A 22,334-nucleotide genomic window follows, 5' to 3' on the forward strand; every position below is an offset into this window, starting at 1 on the left:
GCTATTACTGTATTTTGTGGATTTCAGAAAGTTCTAATAGTGTTTTAGCACAGATAAACGCACAAAATATTAAATAATTGAACTGACCCACCGCTAAGCTCCACCTCCTCAGTTTCTGTTCACTCAATGTTTACTGAATCCCCCACAGGAATGAATTGGAGATGGAATATTTAAAAGGATTAGTTCACTTTAAAATGAAAATTACCCCAAGCTTTACTCACCCTCAAGCCATCCTAGGTGTTTATGACTTTCTTCTTTCTGATGAACACAATTGGACCGCCTTCCGTATTCAACTTACGAAGAAAGTGTAATGCCTCGCACAGTTCAAAACGCTTACGCTACTATGTCCTATGCCAGGGCTCTTCAAGTAGTTTCATTCGAGGGCCGGATTATCAGACTTGGTAACCATAGGCAAAACCATACATGGCATGGCATAGATGGATATTATATTATGATATGTTATATAGGCCTATAAACAATGCCTAAACACAGGTAAAAACTACACCTTCACAAAGAAATGAATTCCCATACCCACCTAATAAATGTATTGCAATATAAATGTCTATAACATAGTATTCAATATAAATATTACACATTTCCTCAAACCATGATAAATTACTACAGTTTGTTCATAGTAAATGTTTTGTGGTGATTTTGGGATTTAAAGTCTTCTATCTTCATTCATGGCACGTTTCTCTTGTTTCCCCTCGTTGGGAATGTTGAAGCTGTTTCATCTGATTTAAAACTAGTTTAATCATCGAGTGATTTGTGGCTTGTTACTGAGAGGTGTGTGTCGAATTGAAACACTTCTCACTGGATGTCACAACGATGTTTAATAATGTTGACTGGGAATAAACGCAACTCCTTTAAGCTTTCGTTCCATTATCCACTGGGCCGTGTTGTGTAGTGCAAAGTAAACTAGTGAAACACTTGAAAACAGAGCTATTTGTTCTGTATTTGTTGTGACTGACTGAGAAATCACCTCAGATGATTCAGTGACAGAGCGGTCCCAACAAATCCAAATAGTTTCAGATCATTATGCAGGCGCGTTTGGCCAATCACGGAAAATAAATAATCGAGCCAAAAGAATGATTAATTCACAAATGATTGATATGGTTCAGTTAACAGAAATACAGGACACGCATAATAACTGCTGAAATATTTGCACAGAAAACGTTTCTCAGTTTAATCGGGGGAGTGTGCATGGATATATAACCGTACAGCTGCAAGTGTCACTGCGGCCATGTATCTAACCAAATTTAGCCGCACCACCAGGAAAAAAGGAGGAGGGAGGTTGGGGTGCACTCGGGCCGGATGAAGATGATTGGCAGGCCGGATTCTTTATTAACCCCCCGGAGCCGTGTGGAATATGTTTTGCTTTGTATGGATGCACTTTCTTGAGCTTCATACTCATTTTGCCACTATATAAAAATGCCATTATAAAGCTTGATGCAACAGGATATTTATTAATATAACTCAGATTGTGTTCATCAGAAAGAAGAAAGTCAAATACACCTAGAATGCCTTGAGGGTGAGTAAAGCTTGGGCTAATTTTCATTTTAAAGTGAACTAATCCTTTAATTAGAAATAAGGGCTGATGCATTGTTCAAACTAGAGAGTTTATTGTATACTTGGATAATTTTGGGGAAAATTCCATTTAAAACTATCTTAAAACTTCCATAGAAATACATTTGCCCTGTGTTCTATTTATCCCTATGCCCTTTAAAGGGTTTACCCTCAAGAGTGAGAACTTCGAAGGCCTGAAGGGTATAGGGAACCAAAAAAAAAAAAAGTTCACAGAAGAGGTCACATCTTTGCCGAGCCAATTAAAGATGGGCTGTAATCGCACAATTGTGTATGCTGGGGGATCATGGGAATGAAGGGTCAATTACCCTTTGAAATCCTTCATTTTGAAGTGGCCAGTTTTGAGCACTCCGATTTGAAATGATCCTTCAATATGGCGGCCATGATTGTTCTTACTCTGAAATGCCAGTTGGAGGCGGATTTATCCGGTTTGGAACACAGCCTAGAAATTAGCACTTGTCTGATAATATAATGAAAGGCAATAGTTGCTAAGGCCGGATTGGTCAGTAGCGTTTTAGGTGAGGCTTAGTGAAAGGTCATTGAATTGGATTGCTAAAGTAGTGTATAGTGTAGGTTGGAGAGAGAGAGAAAGAAAGAAAGAAAGAAAGAAAGAAAGAAAGAAAGAAAGAAAGAAAGAAAGAAAGAAAGAAAGAAAGAAAGAAAGAAAGAAAGAAAGAAAGAAAGAAAGAAAGAAAGAAAAGAAAGAAAGACCTCAGCATTGCAAAATTAGACTTAAACATGCTATATGCCAAGTCACCTATAAAGAGCATGGCATGGACCCTGTAGGGAAAACAAAGATGGCCCACTCTCATACCGTGAGGGTGGGTCTCAGTTCGAAGCCTCCAGCAAGATAAAGTCTATGAGGTTCCTTTAACTTCTTCAGACTGCTCCCTATGTGCATTGTATTGTAATTGCAGCTCTGATAAGGCAGAAATAATAATAAAAAAAAAACATCCCAATCAAACAAAACCAACAACACAACAACAAAATGAAACAGACAGAACCGTTCAGATCGTAAAACAAAACTCCAGGTTCCTTCAGTGGCAATTTGAACAAAATCCATTCTGTTGCTTTTTATGGCACCTGTTGTGTGGTTGGCATCTTATCTAGTCTCTCATGTAGTATCCGTGACTCAGGATTTGGCCAAGGTGGGGTTCCAGTTGGGCTTCAGCAGAAGTGGGCAAGTTCTGGGTGAAGCTGATGGGTGGGCTCAGGGGTCATAGCGTGGTGCTTTGGCCCTCCTCCTCGGACACGGACTCCCCCTCCGGAGAGCTGATTGCAGCAAGGGAGCTCCGACATGGGACCCTGAACTCGTCCAACAGGCTGTCCAGATTGACATTGATGGAGGGAATTTCCAAACTGAAGAAATCTGCTACAGGATCATGGGAAATGAGAGCAATGGCCACAAAGCGACAAGACAGGTTTACAGTAAAACGATGGAAATGGCGATGATGAGGATGTTGAAAAAGACACAAAGAGAGAGAAAGCAAAAAGTAATTTCAGTTCCCAGGCCACTGTTAGAGGCAAAGTCAGCGAAGGGTGTTGAATGTGTGTTGCAGCAGGAGAAGGGGCACATCAGACTGTTTCCTGGCATTCTACACAGGGATTCTGTCACACTAAGCCATTGGGGAGGAAGGCGAAATATGTTTCCTTTCATATGAAGCCTGTAGTGCTTGCTACTCCTGCTTCAGTGCAAAATCTCTGCTAATACTATTTTTTTCAAAAAGTACAGTAAAAATAACAGAATCAACAGTTCACCACAATCAGTGCTGGGGAATGTTATTTAAAAATTAGTAAGGGCTGGTTCACACAGAACGTGTTTTGCTGTTAAAAATGCGAGACGTGGGTCAGTGGAATGGAAAAAAAGAGATGCGTGTTTTTAAAAAATTTGAACTTCATTTAGCTTGAGCGCTGCATTTTTAGAACGCCGTGTTATATGTGAGATGCTGCAAAGGACCAGACCGCAATGGTTAAACACGTCTTTCTATCACGTTTACATTGAAAAACAGTGGGAAAGCAGCACAGTAGAATGGCAAAATGAGTTCTGTGTGAACGGTCCCTAATGTGTTTTATTTACAATGCTCTTAAAAAGTAGATAATCCAGTTACATAATTACCTTTTACAGAAAGTAACGTGATACTTTTGTGTTATTTGGACTTGCCGTCAAGTAGCCATCTAGAACTGTGGTTTCAGACGTTTGTATAAATTCTGAGGTATTTTTGCTGTGAAAAAGTATTTTTCCCCTGACATAATTTGCCTGCAACAACAAATATAGCATGAAATTGTGCTTATGGATGTTTTAATGTCACACAAAGACTGCATAAATGTTTTTACACAGAAATTTCACTGGATTACTATCACTGGAAACAATGCATTGCACACGTCTCCATTTGTCCAGTTTCAGATTTTGTATCTGCAAATGGACAGGATTTGAAGTGTTGATTTGACAGTGTAAAGATGCTTTATGTTATTTTATTTATATTATATGCAATATTTCCAATTGTATCAGAAAATAAGCAGAAAGGTTGTGTTACTTGTTACTTGTTTAATGGCCTGTTATGTGCCATTAAAGGATTAGTTCACTTTAAAATCGAAGCTACACTTTACTCACCCTCGAGCATGACTTTCTTCTTTCTGATGAACACAACCAGAGTTATATTAATAAATATCCAAGCTTTATAATGGCAGTGAATGGGACCAACGAGTATGAAGCTCAAGAAAGTGCATCCATCCATCATAAACGTACTCCACGTGGCTCCGGGGGTTAATAAAGGCCTTCTGAAGTAAAGTGATGCATTTGTGTAAGAAAAAAATCCATATTATAGTATCTAGCTTAAAGTAGAAGTATTAAAGTATCTAGCTTTCACCAGACCGCCTTCCGTATTCAACTTGACTGATGTTACGCCTTTTTCGTAAGTTGAATACAGAAGGTATATGACGTAGCTTAAGCGTTTTGAACTGCGAGAGGCATTACACTTTCTTCGTAAGTTGAATATGGAAGGCAGTCTGTCGGAAGCTAGACATTTTACTTTATAACTTGTTAAATATGGATATTTTTCTTACACAAATGCATCACTTCACTTCAGAAGGCCTTTATTAACCCCCCAAAGCTGTGTGGAGTATGTTTATGATGGATGGATGCACTTTCTTGAGCTTCATACTCATTGGTCCCATTCACTGCCATTATAAAGCTTGGACATTTATTAATATAACACCGTTTGTGTTCATCAGAAAGAAGAAAGTCATATACACCTAGGACGGCTTGAGGGTGAGTAAAGCTTGAGGTAATTTTCATTTTAAAGTAAACAAATCCTTTAACTGTTACATGTTACTTGTTTGAAAAGGAATCTTAGTGTAAATTAAAAAAAGTAACACATTACTTTACTTGCTACCAGACAAAAAATATGATTACATAATGTGTGTTACCTGTAACGCACATTACCTGTAACACAAGTTACCTGTTACGCACGTTACTTGTAACGCATTACCCCCAACACTGACCACAATGACTAAAATACTCCACACATAGACAACAAGATGGGTGCAAATTGAAGATGTGGTAACATTAAGAACCTTGTCAGTGGACTATGTGGATTGGTGGACTGTATCTGATTGTGATGACCTCCCCTGTGTAAGAATGAGATGGACGCAGATGGCGTAGTCATGACTGTGGGGGGCGGACAGCTGCCGCCCTGTGATGGACTCGACTCAAAGAGAGTTTGGTTGGGGTTTACCTAGGTCCACCTATGTGGTGGTGAGGATATTGGGAGGGGGAATGGATCACGATGTGAGGTCAGGGCCGGAGGCGTTGAGATGAACTTTATAAGCGACGACGTTGGCAAATGTGTGATGTTGCTCAGGAAAGTAAGGCCGTAAGCCATGCATAGACCAGTCTCACACCATGCACAGACTACACTGAGAGAATGAAGAAGCCAAGGACAGCCCTGCGACTTAGAGAGAATGACAGAGCTAGAGAAGGTAGTGTTACGGTATGAGACAGAGAGCAAGGCTGCGGTAGGCCCCAGATTCAGCCACAGCACCAGGCCAGACGGTGTGAGATGAGGCTATGGCACGGGCACAGCAGGTTCTGGCTTACCCTAAATGTCCCCCTCACACTCAGCCCACACTCAGTCCCTGGCCTCACACAGCTGCAAGGTGCACAACGATGACAGGGGATAAAAGAGTCATACATCAATCAGTGCTCAGGAGAATGACTGACAGACACGCCTCACATGAGAAACATACAATCAGTGCCATACAGCGGGCCACTAGAATGATACAAAGACCACAGAACCTTTCTTTAGGGAAACAGTCTCATACTGAAGCTGAGAAAATAACTAGGACTCATACTGAAGGTGAAGTGTGTAATTTTTTCCTTGTGGGTTTTCCTCAGAATTTCGGCATAAAGAGGTGGATTCCTACTGAAATGACTAGATTTAGCTCACCAAACAGTGCTAAATGGGACCACACCTGTTCTCCTGAAAGTTGGAAATAAAGCTTGCCATCAAATTGCAGTTGACGATTTGCCAATTTGAACTCCTGCATGGAGATATCTTTCACCCTCACATGTACTTCATGTTCACATGGATTCCTATTGAAGTGACTGGATTTCGCCCGCGAAAATTGAACAACTATAAATATGAGTGCTGAAAGTTGAAAGTAAAGCTAGCCAATCAAATTGGACTTGATGCTTTTCAGCAAATGCTTGCTAATTTTTGTGTAAGTTTGACTACTCTATAGACTGTAAACTCTTTTTTTTTAAAAAAAGCTGCTGTGTTTGTTTGAGTGATCTGACATGTCCATCAGCTTCTTGCTCAAGTAATGGCATGAGTTTAGTGTGAGACTACCTGTTTGTGGAGGGACAGAAGGGTTGGTAGGAAACCTGGTATGGAAATATTCATTATTTTAACAATTGGCCCTTCTCTGGGAGTTTGATTGACAAGCGATCTAACCAATCATAATGCCGAATCCACCATTTTGTCCGACAAAGCAGTCAGGAATTAGAAGATTAACCTTGGTGGACTTGAACTTAAATAAATGGTGTGTACTGACGTCTTTCCGCGTTTGAAATAACATTCCTTTTCATGTTCATTCATGTTTATTTGATGTTATAAATGAATTAGTAGGAAGAGATGATCGGTTCACGAGCCGCTTGAGCTGAGGTATTACAGCAATCTTTCATGACACATTAAAGAGCCACAAAATGTTTTTTATTGTTCTAACTTCTTAAAAAATTACACAATTTGACTGGGACTTTGTTTAATATCATAAGTAACCTGCTCTGTCTTGTCTGTCGACGTGTTGTCAGTGTCCTCTTTACTCCACGATGTATTTTTCACTCTTTGTGGCGTGACAGCGCCACGGCTTATCGGACAAAGCAGCACTAACTAAGGGGGATAGGTCTTTGCGCGGGTCAATTCTGCTGGTTGTGCAAAAATTACGCACTTCACTTTCTAGTAAAATGTATATAGTACATCCCTGGGTTTTGACTGAATTCCCTTTGTTTCCACTTTTTCACAACTAAAATATAATCCTAGGGATTAAAAAAATAAGTATAATAGTATACATCTCAAAGGCAACTGAATCTATGGGCACCCCATATTTAAGACAAACAAATCTTTTCACATTTCATAGGGGATCTGGCTCCTAAAGTCCATCGCCTGCGTAGGACGGAGAGACAGACAGTTTGAGAGAGGGACGCTGGACTCCCACTCGTGATGTTGCCACTGAGGCATGTTTACCTGTGGACATGCTCTCTCCGGGGGACAATCCGTCAAGTAGACCCTGCTCCAAGGGCTGGGGGACCGTAGGGGGGACGGTGGGCGGCTGGGGAGGGGGTAGGCTGGGCCTCTGCCTGGGCTTTGGGGTGGGTCGGGACTTTGTGAGTGTACCAGTCAGAGAGGGCGGCGAGGACAACGTATGGGGTCCCCCTAATGGGGTCTGGCCTGGGGAAGAGGTGGGCGCATGTCCAGGGGGACAGCCCAAACCGTAAGGGGAGGGGGTACTTGGGGGAGTGGGGGACAGGCTAACCGGAGACGGCTGACCTGTGGATTGGTCTGACATCCCCCCCGACTGGCCGTAGGGAACCTTGGGCGGCACAGGGGCCAGTTTCTTAGACGCTGCAGGGAGAGAGAGAGAAGACAAAATCAAATATGCATGCAAGTAACCTTTACTCCACAACCCTGTTTAAACTTGGTATTAACATTTGTTTCGGGTGATCCGATCACAAATAGGAAGCACTAAAGTGAAAATTATGTGCAATGCATCTTGGGAATTTGTTTAAATTGAATGACTCTAAAAATATCATGTGGTGTAACTATCAAATAAAAGTAATAGCATTTTCCTTTCACCTTGAATGCATGTGTAAACATCTTAATCATTATTTTCAAAAAAGTTTTTAAATATTTTATATTATATTTAAATAATTTATAATATTTTTTAAATACTTAATAGTTAGAATATTCATATTTTTTAAATGTATTAATATTTTATTAATACTTTATAGTTAAATAATAAATAAATATTATTTATTATTTATTTATGTATTGGGGGAGTTGCACCACATGGCAATTTTTTTGTTGTTGTTGTATTTTCTGAAGACATGAAAAGCTAAAATTATGTATCTGTCTTTTGTCGTTTGAGTCTTGTTTTCTAAAAAAAAAATGTATAAAAATTAAGTGTGTTTATGCTTAAAACATATATATATATATTATAATGAATATAAATGAATTTTTATTTAAGATATATCTAGATATTAGTACTGGAAAAATAAATACAATTCTTAGTATTTTAGTTAATTATTTTAGCAGTTAACTAACCTTAATTTTTCATAAAACGGACAAACGTGATAAAATCGCTAGAGACGCATGTTATTACCAGGTGTATACTGATCTGTCTGATCACCCAAGTCAGATGTTATACCAGTTTTAAAAAGGAATTTTTCTCTATATAAATAATACATTTTATAAAATAATTAAAAAGGAACCCCAGTGGGACGAACCTTTGCGTAAGGTGTGGGGGCTGTGCTCTGCCGAGTGGGGAGACTGACTGTTGCTCTGCTGACCGCTGACAGGGGGCACTGTTGCACCTGACGCCTGCACCGCCTTGTGGCCAATCACAGGAGAGAGTTCCTTGCTCTTCAGAGTGCTGGAGAGAGAGACAAACATGACTGCCTGCCATCAGTCTGCACCCACCATATCATTAATGACTAACAGTGTGCAAGGACCCCCACGTCCCCCGTCATCAAAACGAAATCGTTAAACAACATGCTGATGGTTTTAATTGTGTCTGAAAACACCTTGACACAACATTGGCATAACTGATGTGGGAATCGACCCCATGACCTTTGTGTTTCTGGCATCATGCTTTACCAGGTGACCAGGTGATCTAAAAGAGCTTAAAATGATGATATAACATATAAGATAACATAAAGGAGATTTTAAAAAATCCACAACTATATCTGCTTTCATGTGGGTGTGATGTTTTTTTCTTTTCCAAAGACATGTGAAGGTGGATTTACACAGAGCGTCTTTCTCATCCACGTCAGCAGGAGGGGGATTGAGTGTCCTTGTCCAGCAAACACACACACACGCAGCATGTATCTTTAATATAACTGAGTTATATATACTTGTTTTTCACTCTGACAGCTATATTCAGGCGGCTCTCTGCTAAACTCTGATGAAGATAAATCTACGTGTACACATGGACACAGGTTGTCTACATCTATATCCGTGCAGACATGCAAAGAACAAATCTGTGATATCTGCTTGTATGTGACTATATTTGGAATGAGTCCGTCACATCTATGACTCAATCTCTGCAGTTCTCTGTGACTTTTGAATGAAGGCTCATGAGGATATATGGGGTGGGGAACCATTGCAATACACAGTCAACATCATTAATAAAAAAGCTAATACTGTCCATATTGATGCTAAGCGCTCATAATAAAGATCTTAGATTGATCTTTATTGCATTGATGGAGTCTGTATGTGCAGCAAGCGACGGGAATTCATGTAATTCCATTGACATTCCTGCAACTCGGGAGACTGATGTTCCAAAAAAAGAGCATTCATATACACAATTCCCACCTCAATTAAATTTGTGGCCTACATTATGTTAAATGTCAGAAATCTAATTTGATTTGGTAAGCATTGTTTCAGCCTTATGATGGTTTCCCAGTGCAGTTCTCAAATTCAGATGGCTACTTAGAAGGAAAGACTTAAATCTTGCACAAATTATTACATTTTAAGTGGCAATCTTTACTTAGTGTCTATTGCTTTGTTCCAAAATCTAGTGAGCTGTCTTGCTGTCTATGGATTCCTAAATGTAAATACTGAAATTATATAATATATTATAAATTAATTTAAAAAAAATTATAGCCCTGAAGTATACTTCAGTTTTGACATAAACACTTTGTGTACAGACTCAACATTTGAGTGCTGTAGCTATGACATATTTTTTGCAGGCCAAAACCTGAAAACATCATTAGCATTTTAGCACTTCCTGCTCCATCTTCCTGAAATCAATGGGTTCTCTTTCGAAGACGCTGTAGGAACACCTCTGCATGATTGCGCCACAAAGCACATGTGAAATCAGTCCAATGGCATGTTGGAAGGTCATAAGCAGGTTATGTCATGACCGGGAAACCATAAAGCAGACGAAAAACAAAATTATTGAAAATGGTGCACTATATATTGAAAATGGTGAGCAAACAACAGTTTGTTGTGTACGGAGAGACATCTATGGCTAAATCTGTCCAAAATCCAAGAGAGAGATAAGAGCTTCCTCCTGGATGCCCCACTCTAGGCCTCTTCGGCCATGCTGTCACCTCAGTCCTCTAGAGGTTTTAGGAGATGAATAAGCAGTTGGCGGCATTCCAGAAATGTTTTCTTTGCTGCTCTCAGGTCTCTGGGGCTGCTGGGCTGGAGCAGAAGCTGAGTGTCTCTACCTATACTCCCCCTCAGAAGGACCAGGGATCAGGGCAGTGCTCGCAGCCGAAGCCTTCCAAGGGTAAAATGAATCCGAGGACCATTATTATCTCTTAGAAGGCTTCAAAAAAGAAGCCCTGACGCCAGTGTTGTCCGGCTTCTGAGGGCTGTTCTCTTCTGGAGCGAAATGGATTACACCACAATATTCGGTGCCCATCTGCCCGCCACCTCGCGTGCCTCAGGGTGCAGAGTTCTCCAGCGAGTTCATGTCTCAACGTCCGCCCAAAAACATAGCGGCACTGGGATGAGGCGGCACCTCCCTATGAGGAGGGTCTCAGAGGGGTCAGTTTGGGACTGCTGGTTCGGAACACCAAGTTGGCCATTCAAGCTACACCAGAGGCCAGTCTCAAAAGGCTGGTTCCCTTAGTAGATTTTTTGGCAGCATGGAAACTTCTGCCAAATATATCTCAATGAGTCCTGCAGACAGTATAAAAAGGCTACAGAATTCAGTTTGGGTCTTGTCCACCCAGGTTCAATGGGATTTTACCCACAGTAGTAAGCCCCGAGCAGGCTCTGGTCATGGAACAGGAGGTAAAGGCCCTGTTGGTGAAGGAGGCCACAGAACGTGTTCCTCCTCCCAACAGGGAGCCCAGGTTTTACAGCCAGTACTTTATCGTTCCAAAGAAGGATGGGGGGCTGTATCTCAAGTTCAGAATGCTCACTCTGAAACAGATTGTGACACAAATCAGATCCAAGGACTGGTTTTTCCCAAAAGATCTAAAGGACGCATAGTTCCATGTTTTCATCCTTCATCAACACAGGAAGTTCCTGAAGTTTCCTTTCGGGGGGGAAGCATACCAATATCGGGTTCTTCCTTACGGCTTAACTTTATCACCCACACCTGCATGAAATGCATGGATGCAGCTCTGGCTCCTCTACGACCCCAGAGCATTCATGTGTTAAACTGCATAGATGATTGGCTGATATTAGCTCATTCGAGACACCTAGCAGTTCAACATCGAGAAGATGTTCTTGCTCACATGAAGATGCTGGGGTTGAAGTTAAATGCCATGAAGAGTGTGCTTTCCAGCTGACAGAGCCACTTTTCTAGGTGTGGTATTGTATTCATCTAAGACGCAGGGATGTCTGTCCTCTGGCCATATAGATGTGATTCTCACAATGGTAAACAAGCTAAAGCTAGGTTGGTCATTCACTGTCAAACAGTTTCAAAGACTGTTGGGTCTGATGGCAGCTGCATCTAATGTGATACCTTTTGGCCTGCTGCACATGAGACCCCTGCAGTGGTGGCTCAAAACCAAGGGGTTCTCCCCGAGGGGAAACCATTTTGCATGATCAAGGTCATGCGGCTATACCTTCGTGCTTGTGTCATGTAGAAGAAACCTTGGTTCCTTTCCCAAGGGCCGGTGTTGGGGGCTCCTTGTCGTTGTGTAACGCTTATGATGGACGTATCCCTCACTGTCCACTGTGGTACTCCCTCATGCATCCAGCCCCCTGGGGTTGGATTCTATGGTGCAGACATGGCTGAGGCTACATCTGTACGCATTTCCCCCGGAGTGAGTGTGTCAGGATGGGGTCCATCTTCTGCTAGTAGCCCCATTCTGACCGGGCCGAGTCTTGTTCTCGGACATGGTGTCCCTCCTCGACAGCTCTCCCTGGGAGATTCCCATCAGGAGGGACCTTCACTCTTAGGGTTCAATCCTTCATCCTCATCTGGAGTTATAGAAACTGCGGGCTTGGCCTCAGAGGGGACCCAGCTCATAGATTCAGGTATCTCAACCAAGGTTGTTGAGACCATACTTCACTCCAGAGATCCCTTCATGAGGAAACTGTATGCCCTGAAGTGGAGGGTCTTCACTTCATGATGCAGGAGTCACCTGCCAGACCCAGTTACCTGCCCAGTTGGTGCAGTGTTGGAGTTCCCGCAGGAACGATTTTCCACAGGGTTATCTCCATTCACCATAAAGGTGTATGTTCTGGCCATAGCTGTGGCCACAGCACAAATGTTCCCACAGCATCTTTGATTCAGTGCTACTTCCCTTGAAAGGGATAGTCTCAAGTTACGATTGTTACCATGGTTCTCTGAGAGGGAACGAGATGCTTTGTCACTTTGCCATACTCCCTGCATGCCTGTGACCAACTTGCTTGAGCCTATCAGAAGCTAGCGCTGTTTGGTTTGGGTGTGCTTTAAAGTTTCCTGGTCATGACATCACCGGCCTATAATGTTTCGTCATGCCATTGGACTGATTTCACACGTGCTTTTCATGACGCAATCATGCAGAGGCGTTCCCACATCATATTTGATGCATATTTGATACTCTTATTCCCTCCCAGGTAACCATGGTTACAGTCATAACAAGAGATGTTTTCTAAATGGGCTTTTAGTTCAATTTTTTAGAGGTTGTCGAGCTGGTTGTACAGAGGTTGTTGACCAAAGCTATCTTATAAGGCAGAATTAATCAGTTTCTTATTATTTGGAAGAGTCTTTGTGAGAGTAGCTAGATTGCCTATGTTGACTAAAATAGTTACTTAGGTGGGCAGCTCACTTGGTTTTGGAACTGAGCTGGTGGTGTTTATGTACTTGCACATCAAATGTAACTATTCCAATGAGCAAACAGACCTCATGACCCAATATATTCATAATCATCCATTTCACCATGTGCAGCTCCATCCATATGTATTTCTAGCAGGGTAATTATAGTTAAATAAAGCTGACACTAAAACTAAAGGCAACTAATAATAAAATAAAATACAAAAAGCTTAAACATTTCTCATTTTATTTGATGTAAAAAAAAAAATAAATAAATAAAATATATATATATATATATATATAAATTTATATATAAAATAATTCTAAATTCTAAATATATATATACACTATTTTAGAATTATTTTTTAATTAAAATTAAAAATTTTAAAATAAAATTTTAAAGATTAAAATTAAAATTATTTTTTAACATTAAAATGGAAAATATAAAAATTAAAACGGATTAAAAACTATTAAAATGACCAAATTTCTAAAATCTAACTGAAAATGAAAATGGAAAAAAATTAAAAACTGATTCAAAATATTAAAATAAAATATATAGACATATTTGAAAAAAAAAAAAAATACTAAAATCATAACTAAAATTAAAATGAGAATTAAAAAAAAAACTGATTCAAAATATTAATAAAAACCATAATGGTATTTCAGTGATACTACAATAACACTGATTTCTATTTAAAGGATACACTTTCACTAAAGGCCAGTAACATTATCAGTTACTAGGCAACCTCAGGCTTCCCTGGACAATGAGAATGTTACGGAATCTGTGTGATGAGGCTGAAAAAGCAATAACATCACAAATAAAGTTTAAAAAAAAAACAAGATGGAAAGAGGGAGCCAGTATGGAGTGATCTGAGGTGAGCGCTCAGAGAGTGTGGGGAGCCCTGGTGGACGTCACAGTGTGTTGCGAAGGCAGGATGGCCGCAGGCAGGTGGTATTTACCTAGTCAGCCTGGGGGGTCCTCTGTCGCGGGCACATGGACAGGCAGCCCACGGCGGGGGGGCGGAGGAGGGGAGGCTAGGGGGGTTTCCGAGGGACACGTCGTGGCGGGTCAGCACGAGAGGGGTTTTAATGTAGAGGGGCGAGGCATTGGCGTCAGGCGGAGCGGCATGCGGGGCGTCACACACTGGGCCGTGTTTGGGAAAGTGCAGGCAGCTAGGCTTGGGGTTGGAGTTGATATCGAGTGAGGAGGAGGAAGAGGAGGAAGAGGAGGAAGGGGGTGGCTGGGGCTGGGGCAAGGGCAGGGGTGGGCCAAAGCCGGCCCAGCGCAGGGGCGGAGGTGGGGAGCCGGGAGGCTGCGACTCAGGGCCGGGGGCCACGGGCCGAGCGCAGGGAGGGGGCTTGGGGTAGAAGTGGTGGGAGGACGAGGAAGGGTAAGGAGGGGGTGGCCGCTCCTCCACGTGGGACGCATAGACATGTGAGGAATCCGGCCGATTGGGCGACACGTCGTCTGAGCTGCAGATATTGGAAACAATAAAGAGCAAACACAGGAGAGAGAGCTCTGGTCAACTGCACACCGATGTTTAGCTCCAGCTGTGGCTCGCTAGCGTTATACAATACTGATCATACTGTCAGGATCCTTTGGTCTGCATGTTTGTCTCAAGCTGGTATGAGCATTTAGCCAGTTTAGCGCACGGCAATGAGCAACAGGTTTAGCAAACAGCAAGCTTAGCAACGAAAAAACAGGCGCAAGGAAACGCTTCCAACTCCGTTGGGAGGAAAAGCACAGCAATGCATTAAAATGAAAAAGAAGACAGAAAATTACACTGAAAATGACCTTGTGTCTGCGCACTGCACCAAGGGAAGAAAAAAAATCTCTGTTAAAACATCACAGAGAGTTTGGTGAATCTAGAGCTAGCGCTTAAACCAAGGTCTCCAAATACGATGAAAACCCAGAGCAGTTAAACACAGACACAAAAACCCTTTCATTGCCTGAAAGAGTGTCAGAGGAGGGGGGAGGTAAGCCAATCAAGTCATCAGCCATCGCAAACCCTAAATGCAATGACTCAACCATGGCGTGACCTTCAGTTCATTAATGTATGATTTACATATGGGCTTATGGGTTGAGTATTAGTGAAATTAAATGAATAGGAAGCCACAGCAAGAATGTCTTACATTCATGAGATAAATTGTTCGAAACTGTGATGGTCTTACCTCACTAAATGATCATATAGGCCTGTACACACTGCAAAAGTGACAACCACGTTCAAATCCAAAAGTGAATCCTCTAAATTATCGTTTTGGGTGTGAACAAAATACAGGAGTCACTCCTGAAATTGCATCGGTCTCCCATTAAAAATGTCTTTACTGTTTTGTAAGAGTTTATAGCAATTGATTTTGAGAAGTCCAAAGCTATCATATAAAATCTGTTTCTTATTGTTTGGAAGAGTCTTTATGTTGTAAGAGCGCCTATGACAAGGGTGTCCAATCTTCTCCTGGAGGGCCACTGCCCTGCAGAGTTTAGCTCCAGCCCCAATTAAACACAACTTAACTAGCTCATCATGGTCTTACTAGGAATAATGGAAGCTTCCAGGCAGGTTTGTTGAGGGAAGTTGGAGCTAATCTCTGCAGGACAGTGGCCTCCAGGCCCAAGTTTGGACACCCTTGGCCTGTGATGAATAAAATAGCTAACTTAGTTGGCATCAGTGTCACATTAAAAAAATATTTACTGTCACTTTTGATAGACACTAGACATTACAGGTGAATAGGGCAAAACATTTTAACTAATAGATATCACCATACCTTAAGTTTGTTTCCACCATGAAATAAAAAAGAGAGAGAAAAAAAGTAATTTGCGACTTTTTATCTCACAATTCTGACTTTTTTCTCAGAATTGTGAGATATAAACTCACAATTGCAAGTTTTTAAGTCAGAATTGCGTGATATAAAGTCAGAATTGAGTTATAAAGTTAGAATTGCATGATATCAAGTCAGAATTACGAGTTATAAAGTCAGTGATATAAAGTCAGAATTGCATGACATAAAGTCAGAATTGCGTGATATTGTGACTTTATATCACAATTCTTACTTTATAAAACACAATTCTGACTTATATCACACATTTCTGATTTTATAACTCACAATTGTGAGTTTAAATCTCTCAAATGTGAGAAAAAAATCAGAATTGTGAAATAAAAGGATGTAATTACCTTTATTTTTTTATTTAGTGGCGGAAACAAAGCTTCCATACTTTCCCCAGTTTATTAATCACAGTTCATGAAGACAACTGTTTTGTATTACAAGTTTTTTGAAATATTATGCTTAAATATAAAAAGAAGCATTATCTAGTGAAATATGCAATTTGCAAAACATTCCAGAACAAAAATCAGAACACTGGATAAAGCCAGGTTCAAAAGTCTTGTTTCATTTTGTTTACATACTGGAGTTATTTACAGTTTCACCATGTTTTTAGGAATAAAGTGTTATATAAATGAGGTGAATTATAAATTAAAAAAGTAAAAACTGTTAAATTATTGATAATAATAAAACTGTAAAGTAAGTGCTACTGAAGTGGAGATTTGGTGCACGAGAAAAAAATTGAGATGTTTAAAGGCTGAAAGAACAGCCTTTAAACATACAGTATGTAGTGTAATTGAAATCTACAAATGCAAATAGACAGAGTGCAATAAAATAAACACTTAAATGTGTGTTTTGGATGTTTTCTTTCTACTAATCTGAAAAAAAAAAAAAAAAAAAAAAAAAAGTTATGCAAAAAGTCCAAAAACTCAAAACTGACCAGTGCATGAAAAAAACAAAAACATATTTAACTGCAGTGTGTACGCGGCCATACTGACTGCACTATGTATAAGAAAAAAATAAATGACTTTTATTTATATAGACTCAGTGAGGCAAAAAAATAAAACAGTAAGAAGAACAAGGAAAGCATGAAAAAGCAGAGGAAATGTCATTAATACACAAATGCAGGGAAAGCAAGAGAGTTAATTGCTGAATGGAAAACAATGATGTCACAGGTTAGTTAATGCAACTGTGAAATGCATATACAGTACATTGAAATGACAATGGAAAACGGGTAGAGGATGAAAGGGATCAGATGTTTTGTTTTGTTTTTTACCTGCCCCTGTCTCCAGGAGGGGGGGTGGGGATTGGAGATGTGGCCAGCTCACCGGGCTGCTCAGTGATCAGGGTGTCCGCAGGAGAGCCGGGAGGTTGTGCGCTGGGAGGCGTGGAGGAGGCTTTGCGGGCCAGCGTACAGGAACTTTTGCCCTTCACCCACGATGTGTCCATCACTCTGACACCCACACTGCCCACATAAAGACCACATTTGAGAAGTCACTGACCCACAAACCCGAGCTCCACCCAACCACTAAACGCAACACAACACAACACAACACAACACAACACAACATGTACAGTACTGAAGCGTTAACCCTCTTAATCATTACATCAACTTGTGTGTTGTTACATACAAGCCACCATGGGTCATTAAGCAAAAGCAGTTCAAATGTATAAATACTTTATCTGATGGTGTATTTCAAAATGGCTGACAAAAGCAGTGAAGAATAAAAGTATCCCTGGAATATCTATTCAAAATATTGTCATTACAGATGCCAGATGTCTAACTCCCACAATTTTTATTATATTCTTATAAAAAGAAACATTGGTAACACTTTATTTTACAGTGTCATTGTTACATACACTGATCAGGCATAACATTATGACCAAATTCCTAATTGGTCCATCTTTTTCTGCCAAAACAGGTTTGATCCGTCAAGGCATGGACTCCTCTAGAATCCAGAAGGTGTGCTGTGGTATCTGTTCCAAGATGATAGCAGCAGATCCTTTAAGTCCTGTAACTTGTGAGGTGGGGCCTCCATGGATCGGACTTGTTTGTTCAACACATCCCACAGATGCTCAATTGGATTGAGATCTGGGGAATCTGGAGGCCAAGTCAACACCTCAAACTCGTTGTTGTGCTCCTCAAACCATTCCTGAACCATTTTTGCTTTTTGGTGGGATGCATTATCCTGCTGAAAGAGGCCACGGCCACCAGAATACCGTTTCCATGAAAGTGTGTACATGGTCTGCAACATTGCTTATGTAGGTGGTACATGTCAAAGTAACATCCACATGGATAGCAGGACCCAAGGTTTCCCAGCAGAACATTGCCCAAAGCATCACACTGCCTTCTTCTCATAGTGCATCCTGGTGCCATGTGTTCCCAGGTAAGCGACGCACACGCACCTGGCCATCCAAATTATGTAAAAGAAAACGTGATTCATCAGACCAGGCCACTTTCTTTCATTGCTCCGTGGTCCAGTTCTGATGCTCACGTGTCCACTGTTGGTGCTTTCAGTAGTGGACAGGGGTCAGCATGAGCACCCTGATGGTCTGCAGCTATTCAGCCCCATACACAACAAACTGTGATTCACTGTGTATTCTGACACCTTTCTATCAGAACCAGCATTAACTTCTTGAGCAATTTGAGCTACAGTAGTTCGTTTGTTTTGCTTCCCACGTGCATCAATGAGCCTTGGCCGCCCATGACCCTGTCACTGGTTCACCACTGTTCCTTCCTTGGACCACTTTTGATAAATACTGACCACTGCAGACTGGGAACACCCCACAAGAGCTGCAGTTTTGGACATGCTCTGACCCAGTCGTCTAGCCATCACAATTTGGTCCTTGTCAAACTCGCTTAAATCCTTACGCTTGCCCATTTTTCCTGCTTCTAACACATTAACATTGAGGACCAAGTGTTCACTTGCTGCCTAATATATCCACCCACTAACAGGTGCCGTGATGAAGAGATAATCAGTGTTATTCACTTCACCTGTCAGTGCTCATAATGCTATGCCAGATCGATGTATGTTACATGCAGTTACTTTAGTAATAACTATAAATTAAAACCAAAAACCAAACCAAATCCTCTCTACATGTACATGTAGTTACTTAATATTGAATGTATAATTACAGTGTAATAAAGACACCTTGAAACAAAGTGTAACTGAAACATTTTTTTTTTTTGTAATTTAATAATTAATGTCAGAGGGTTAAACACTGACTTTATAGTAACTTTTATTGTTAAAAAAATAACATTAATTATTGTAATTATTACAATATATAATGTATAATATTATTTGTATTAAATTTTTGATTCATACTGTATTCACTATCATTCAAATGTTTAGAGTTGGCATTATTCTTTTAATGTTCTTGGAAAATCAGGATTATTTGATGAATAGAAAGTTCAAATAGTACCTATTGTAACATTATAAATGTCTTTACTATTACTTTTGATAAATTTAATGCATTCTTAATTTTTTTTTTTTTACTGACCTCAAACATTTGCAATAATACACTGATCATTAATTAAATTTTTAAATCTCACTTTATATTAGGTGTCTTTAACTACTATGTAATTATTTAAAAAAAAATGTAGGTACAATGCATTTACTGTTCTGGTACGGGTGTACAGGTAAAGTTTTTAAATGTGCGGCGCTCACGTTAAAAACAATTGAAAAATAACGCTGGCCTTTGAAGAAAAAATGCTTTGGTGGACACACGGCCTAAGTTTGGTGGTATGGGTAGATTTAAGGGTGGGTTAAAGGGAAAGGGAAGGGTCAACAGTATAATTAATTATGTAATTACAGAAATCAATTACAGCTGTAATTACATGCAGGTATTTTTAAAAATAAGTACACCGTAAAAACATGCATGTACAACAAATGTCCACTGCATCAAATGATTAATTTAAAAAAATTAGTAAAAAAGTGGGAACAAAAGTGTTACCAAAAACAAAGAAAGTCACAGTATTACAGAAAATGTGGAGAACAGTACCTTTGAATTTTCCTAATGCTGCATTAAGTAAAGATAAAACAATGATTTTAGAGAAAACACAGTGTGTTTACATGTCTGTTATGAGTAATAAGAGTAAAAGGAAATGACATGGAGACAGGGAAGGACAGCAGAGCGAGAATTATGTAGAGTGCAGTGGGAGACATGTGTAGTTTGACAGTGTTTAGAGGATCAGGGAGGTCCAGAGGTGAGAACATGTCAGTCTAAATAAGCAGCTGGCACTCTTGCCTGCTGCGACACCATTAAGCCTCATTTACTCTAATTGCCTTTACCCCGAGAGCTGTGGACGTTACAATTAGACACTTAACCTCTGCTTAAACAAAACAAGTCACTCCTAAAATACGATTGATTAGGGTCCTTAATTGTTATATAATCTCTAAAACATGTGCATTTGAAATGAGAGCAGACATCAGGATATATTAACATGAGGAAACGTGAGGGAGACACATTTTAAATGCCAAGCTGGCGGGGAAATACTCATATGAGATAAAATCTGAAAGATTAAAAGCTAATGCTTCATGGAAAATGTCAGTCATTCCTGCAGTTTTGTCAAAGTTTAGGTTTAAATGTCTACAAAGCCAATTCCAAAAAAGTTGGGACACTGTACAAACTGTACAGAATGCAATGATGTGGAAGTTTCAAATTTCAACATTTTATTCAGAATACAACATAGATGACATATCAAATGTTTAAACTGAGAAAATGTATGATTTTAATGGAAAAATAAGTTGATTTAAAATTTCATGGCATCAACACATCTCAGAAAAGTTGGGACAAGGCCATGTTTACCACTGTGTGGCATCCCCTCTTCTTTTTATAACAGTCTGCAAACGTCTGGGGACTGAGGAGACAAGTTGCTCAAGTTTAGGAATAGGAATGTTGTCCCATTCTTGTCTAATACAGGCTTCTAGTTGCTCAACTGTCTTAGGTCTTCTTTGTCACATCTTCCTCTTTATGATGCACCAAATGTTTTCTATGGGTGAAAGATCTGGACTGCAGGCTGGCCATTTCAGTACCAGGATCCTTCTTCTACGCAGACATGATGCTGTAATTGATGCAGTATGTGGTCTGGCATTGTCATGTTGGAAAATGCAAGGTCTTCCCTGAAAGAGACGACGTCTGGATGGGAGCATATGTTGTTCTAGAACTTGGATATACCTTTCAGCATTGATGGTGCCTTTCCGGATGTGTAAGCTGCCCATGCCACACGCACCCATGCATCCCCATATCATCAGAGATGCAGGCTTCTGAACTGAGCGCTGATAACAACTTGTGTTGTCCTTGTCCTCTTTAGTCCGGATGACATGGCGTCCCAGTTTTCCAAAAAGAACTTTTGATTCGTCTGACCACAGAACAGTTTTCCACTTTGCCACAGTCCATTTTATATGAGCCTTGGCCCAGAGAAAACGCCTGCGCTTCTGGATCATGTTTAGATATGGCTTCTTTTTTGACCTATAGAGTTTTAGCCGGCAACGGCGAATGGCACGGTGGATTGTGTTCGCCGACAATTTTTTCTGGAACAAGACCTAATAAGTTGCAACTTGGTCCTCCAGCTGTTCCTTATATGTACATTTAACTTTTCCGGCCTCTTATTGCTACCTGTCCCAACTTTTTTGGAATGTGTAGCTCCCATGAAATCCAAAATGAGCCAATATTTGGCATGACATTTCAAAATGTCTCACTTTCAACATTTGTAACATATGTTATCTATATTCTATTGTGAATAAAATATAAGTTTATGAGATTTGTAAATTACTGCATTCCTTTTTTATTCACAATTTGAACAGTGTCCCAACTTTTTTGGATTCGGGTTTGTATAATGTTGTTGTATGAATATACAAAATGCATAATTTTGTAAAATATCTCTCCTTTTCCACTGTTTGCATCTTCTTAAGAAGTTTACTTTTTGCCATTAATAACTATAACTATATTACATGACTTTAATACTGTTGTGCCAAATTTCGACCCCCTCGCTACTTGATTGCATAATCTTAACTCCAACCTAAAACCTAACCCCTCCCCCACACCTACTCCTAAACTTACCAATACTAGGGGGGGTAATATTCTGGCAGGGGGGTCAAAATTTCGGCACAAAAAATTCTCAGGTTGCATAAAAATCATCTTTGTTTTGACTTAACCCTGCAGTTAATACTTGATAATTGATAAATCGCCATTTATGTTAGCCAAATGTTTGCCAGAACTCAATATTTTTTGTAAGGCAGTCTGGAGTAGGACTCTGACTAACAGAAGTCTGGATCTCCTCCTCCGTATGCAGTATTTTTCCACCTGCTGGAGCATTGCAGGTGGCATGAGTCAGAGCCTGGCACATCTGCCACGTGTCTGTGTCGATAGCGGCAGAAATCCAGCCCCCTCAGTAAATGATAAGCGAGCTGTGGCCCTCCTTCTAAACTCCATCCATGTAACCATAGATACCGTGGCAG

At 40.3% G+C, this 22,334-nt stretch overlaps 1 protein-coding gene across 1 annotated transcript in view; it reads right to left on the minus strand.

Annotated features, from left to right (window-relative positions):
- Window positions 1–2,134: 2,134 nt before the first annotated feature.
- Window positions 2,135–22,334, minus strand: part of arhgap44a (Rho GTPase activating protein 44a) — a 36,675-nt gene continuing 16,475 nt past the window's right edge. Inside the window, exons 13-18 of the mRNA XM_067372260.1 lie at window positions 19,876–19,893; window positions 17,150–17,338; window positions 14,020–14,532; window positions 8,585–8,730; window positions 7,326–7,703; window positions 2,135–2,956 (exon numbers count right to left, since the gene is read on the minus strand). Of these exons, the coding sequence (XP_067228361.1) occupies window positions 2,802–2,956; window positions 7,326–7,703; window positions 8,585–8,730; window positions 14,020–14,532; window positions 17,150–17,338; window positions 19,876–19,893 (1,399 nt within the window). The 3' untranslated portion in view covers window positions 2,135–2,801. The remainder of the gene's footprint in view (window positions 2,957–7,325; window positions 7,704–8,584; window positions 8,731–14,019; window positions 14,533–17,149; window positions 17,339–19,875; window positions 19,894–22,334) is intronic.

Source organism: Chanodichthys erythropterus, chromosome 3, assembly GCF_024489055.1.
Source record: "Chanodichthys erythropterus isolate Z2021 chromosome 3, ASM2448905v1, whole genome shotgun sequence".
Lineage (NCBI taxonomy): Eukaryota > Metazoa > Chordata > Actinopteri > Cypriniformes > Xenocyprididae > Chanodichthys > Chanodichthys erythropterus.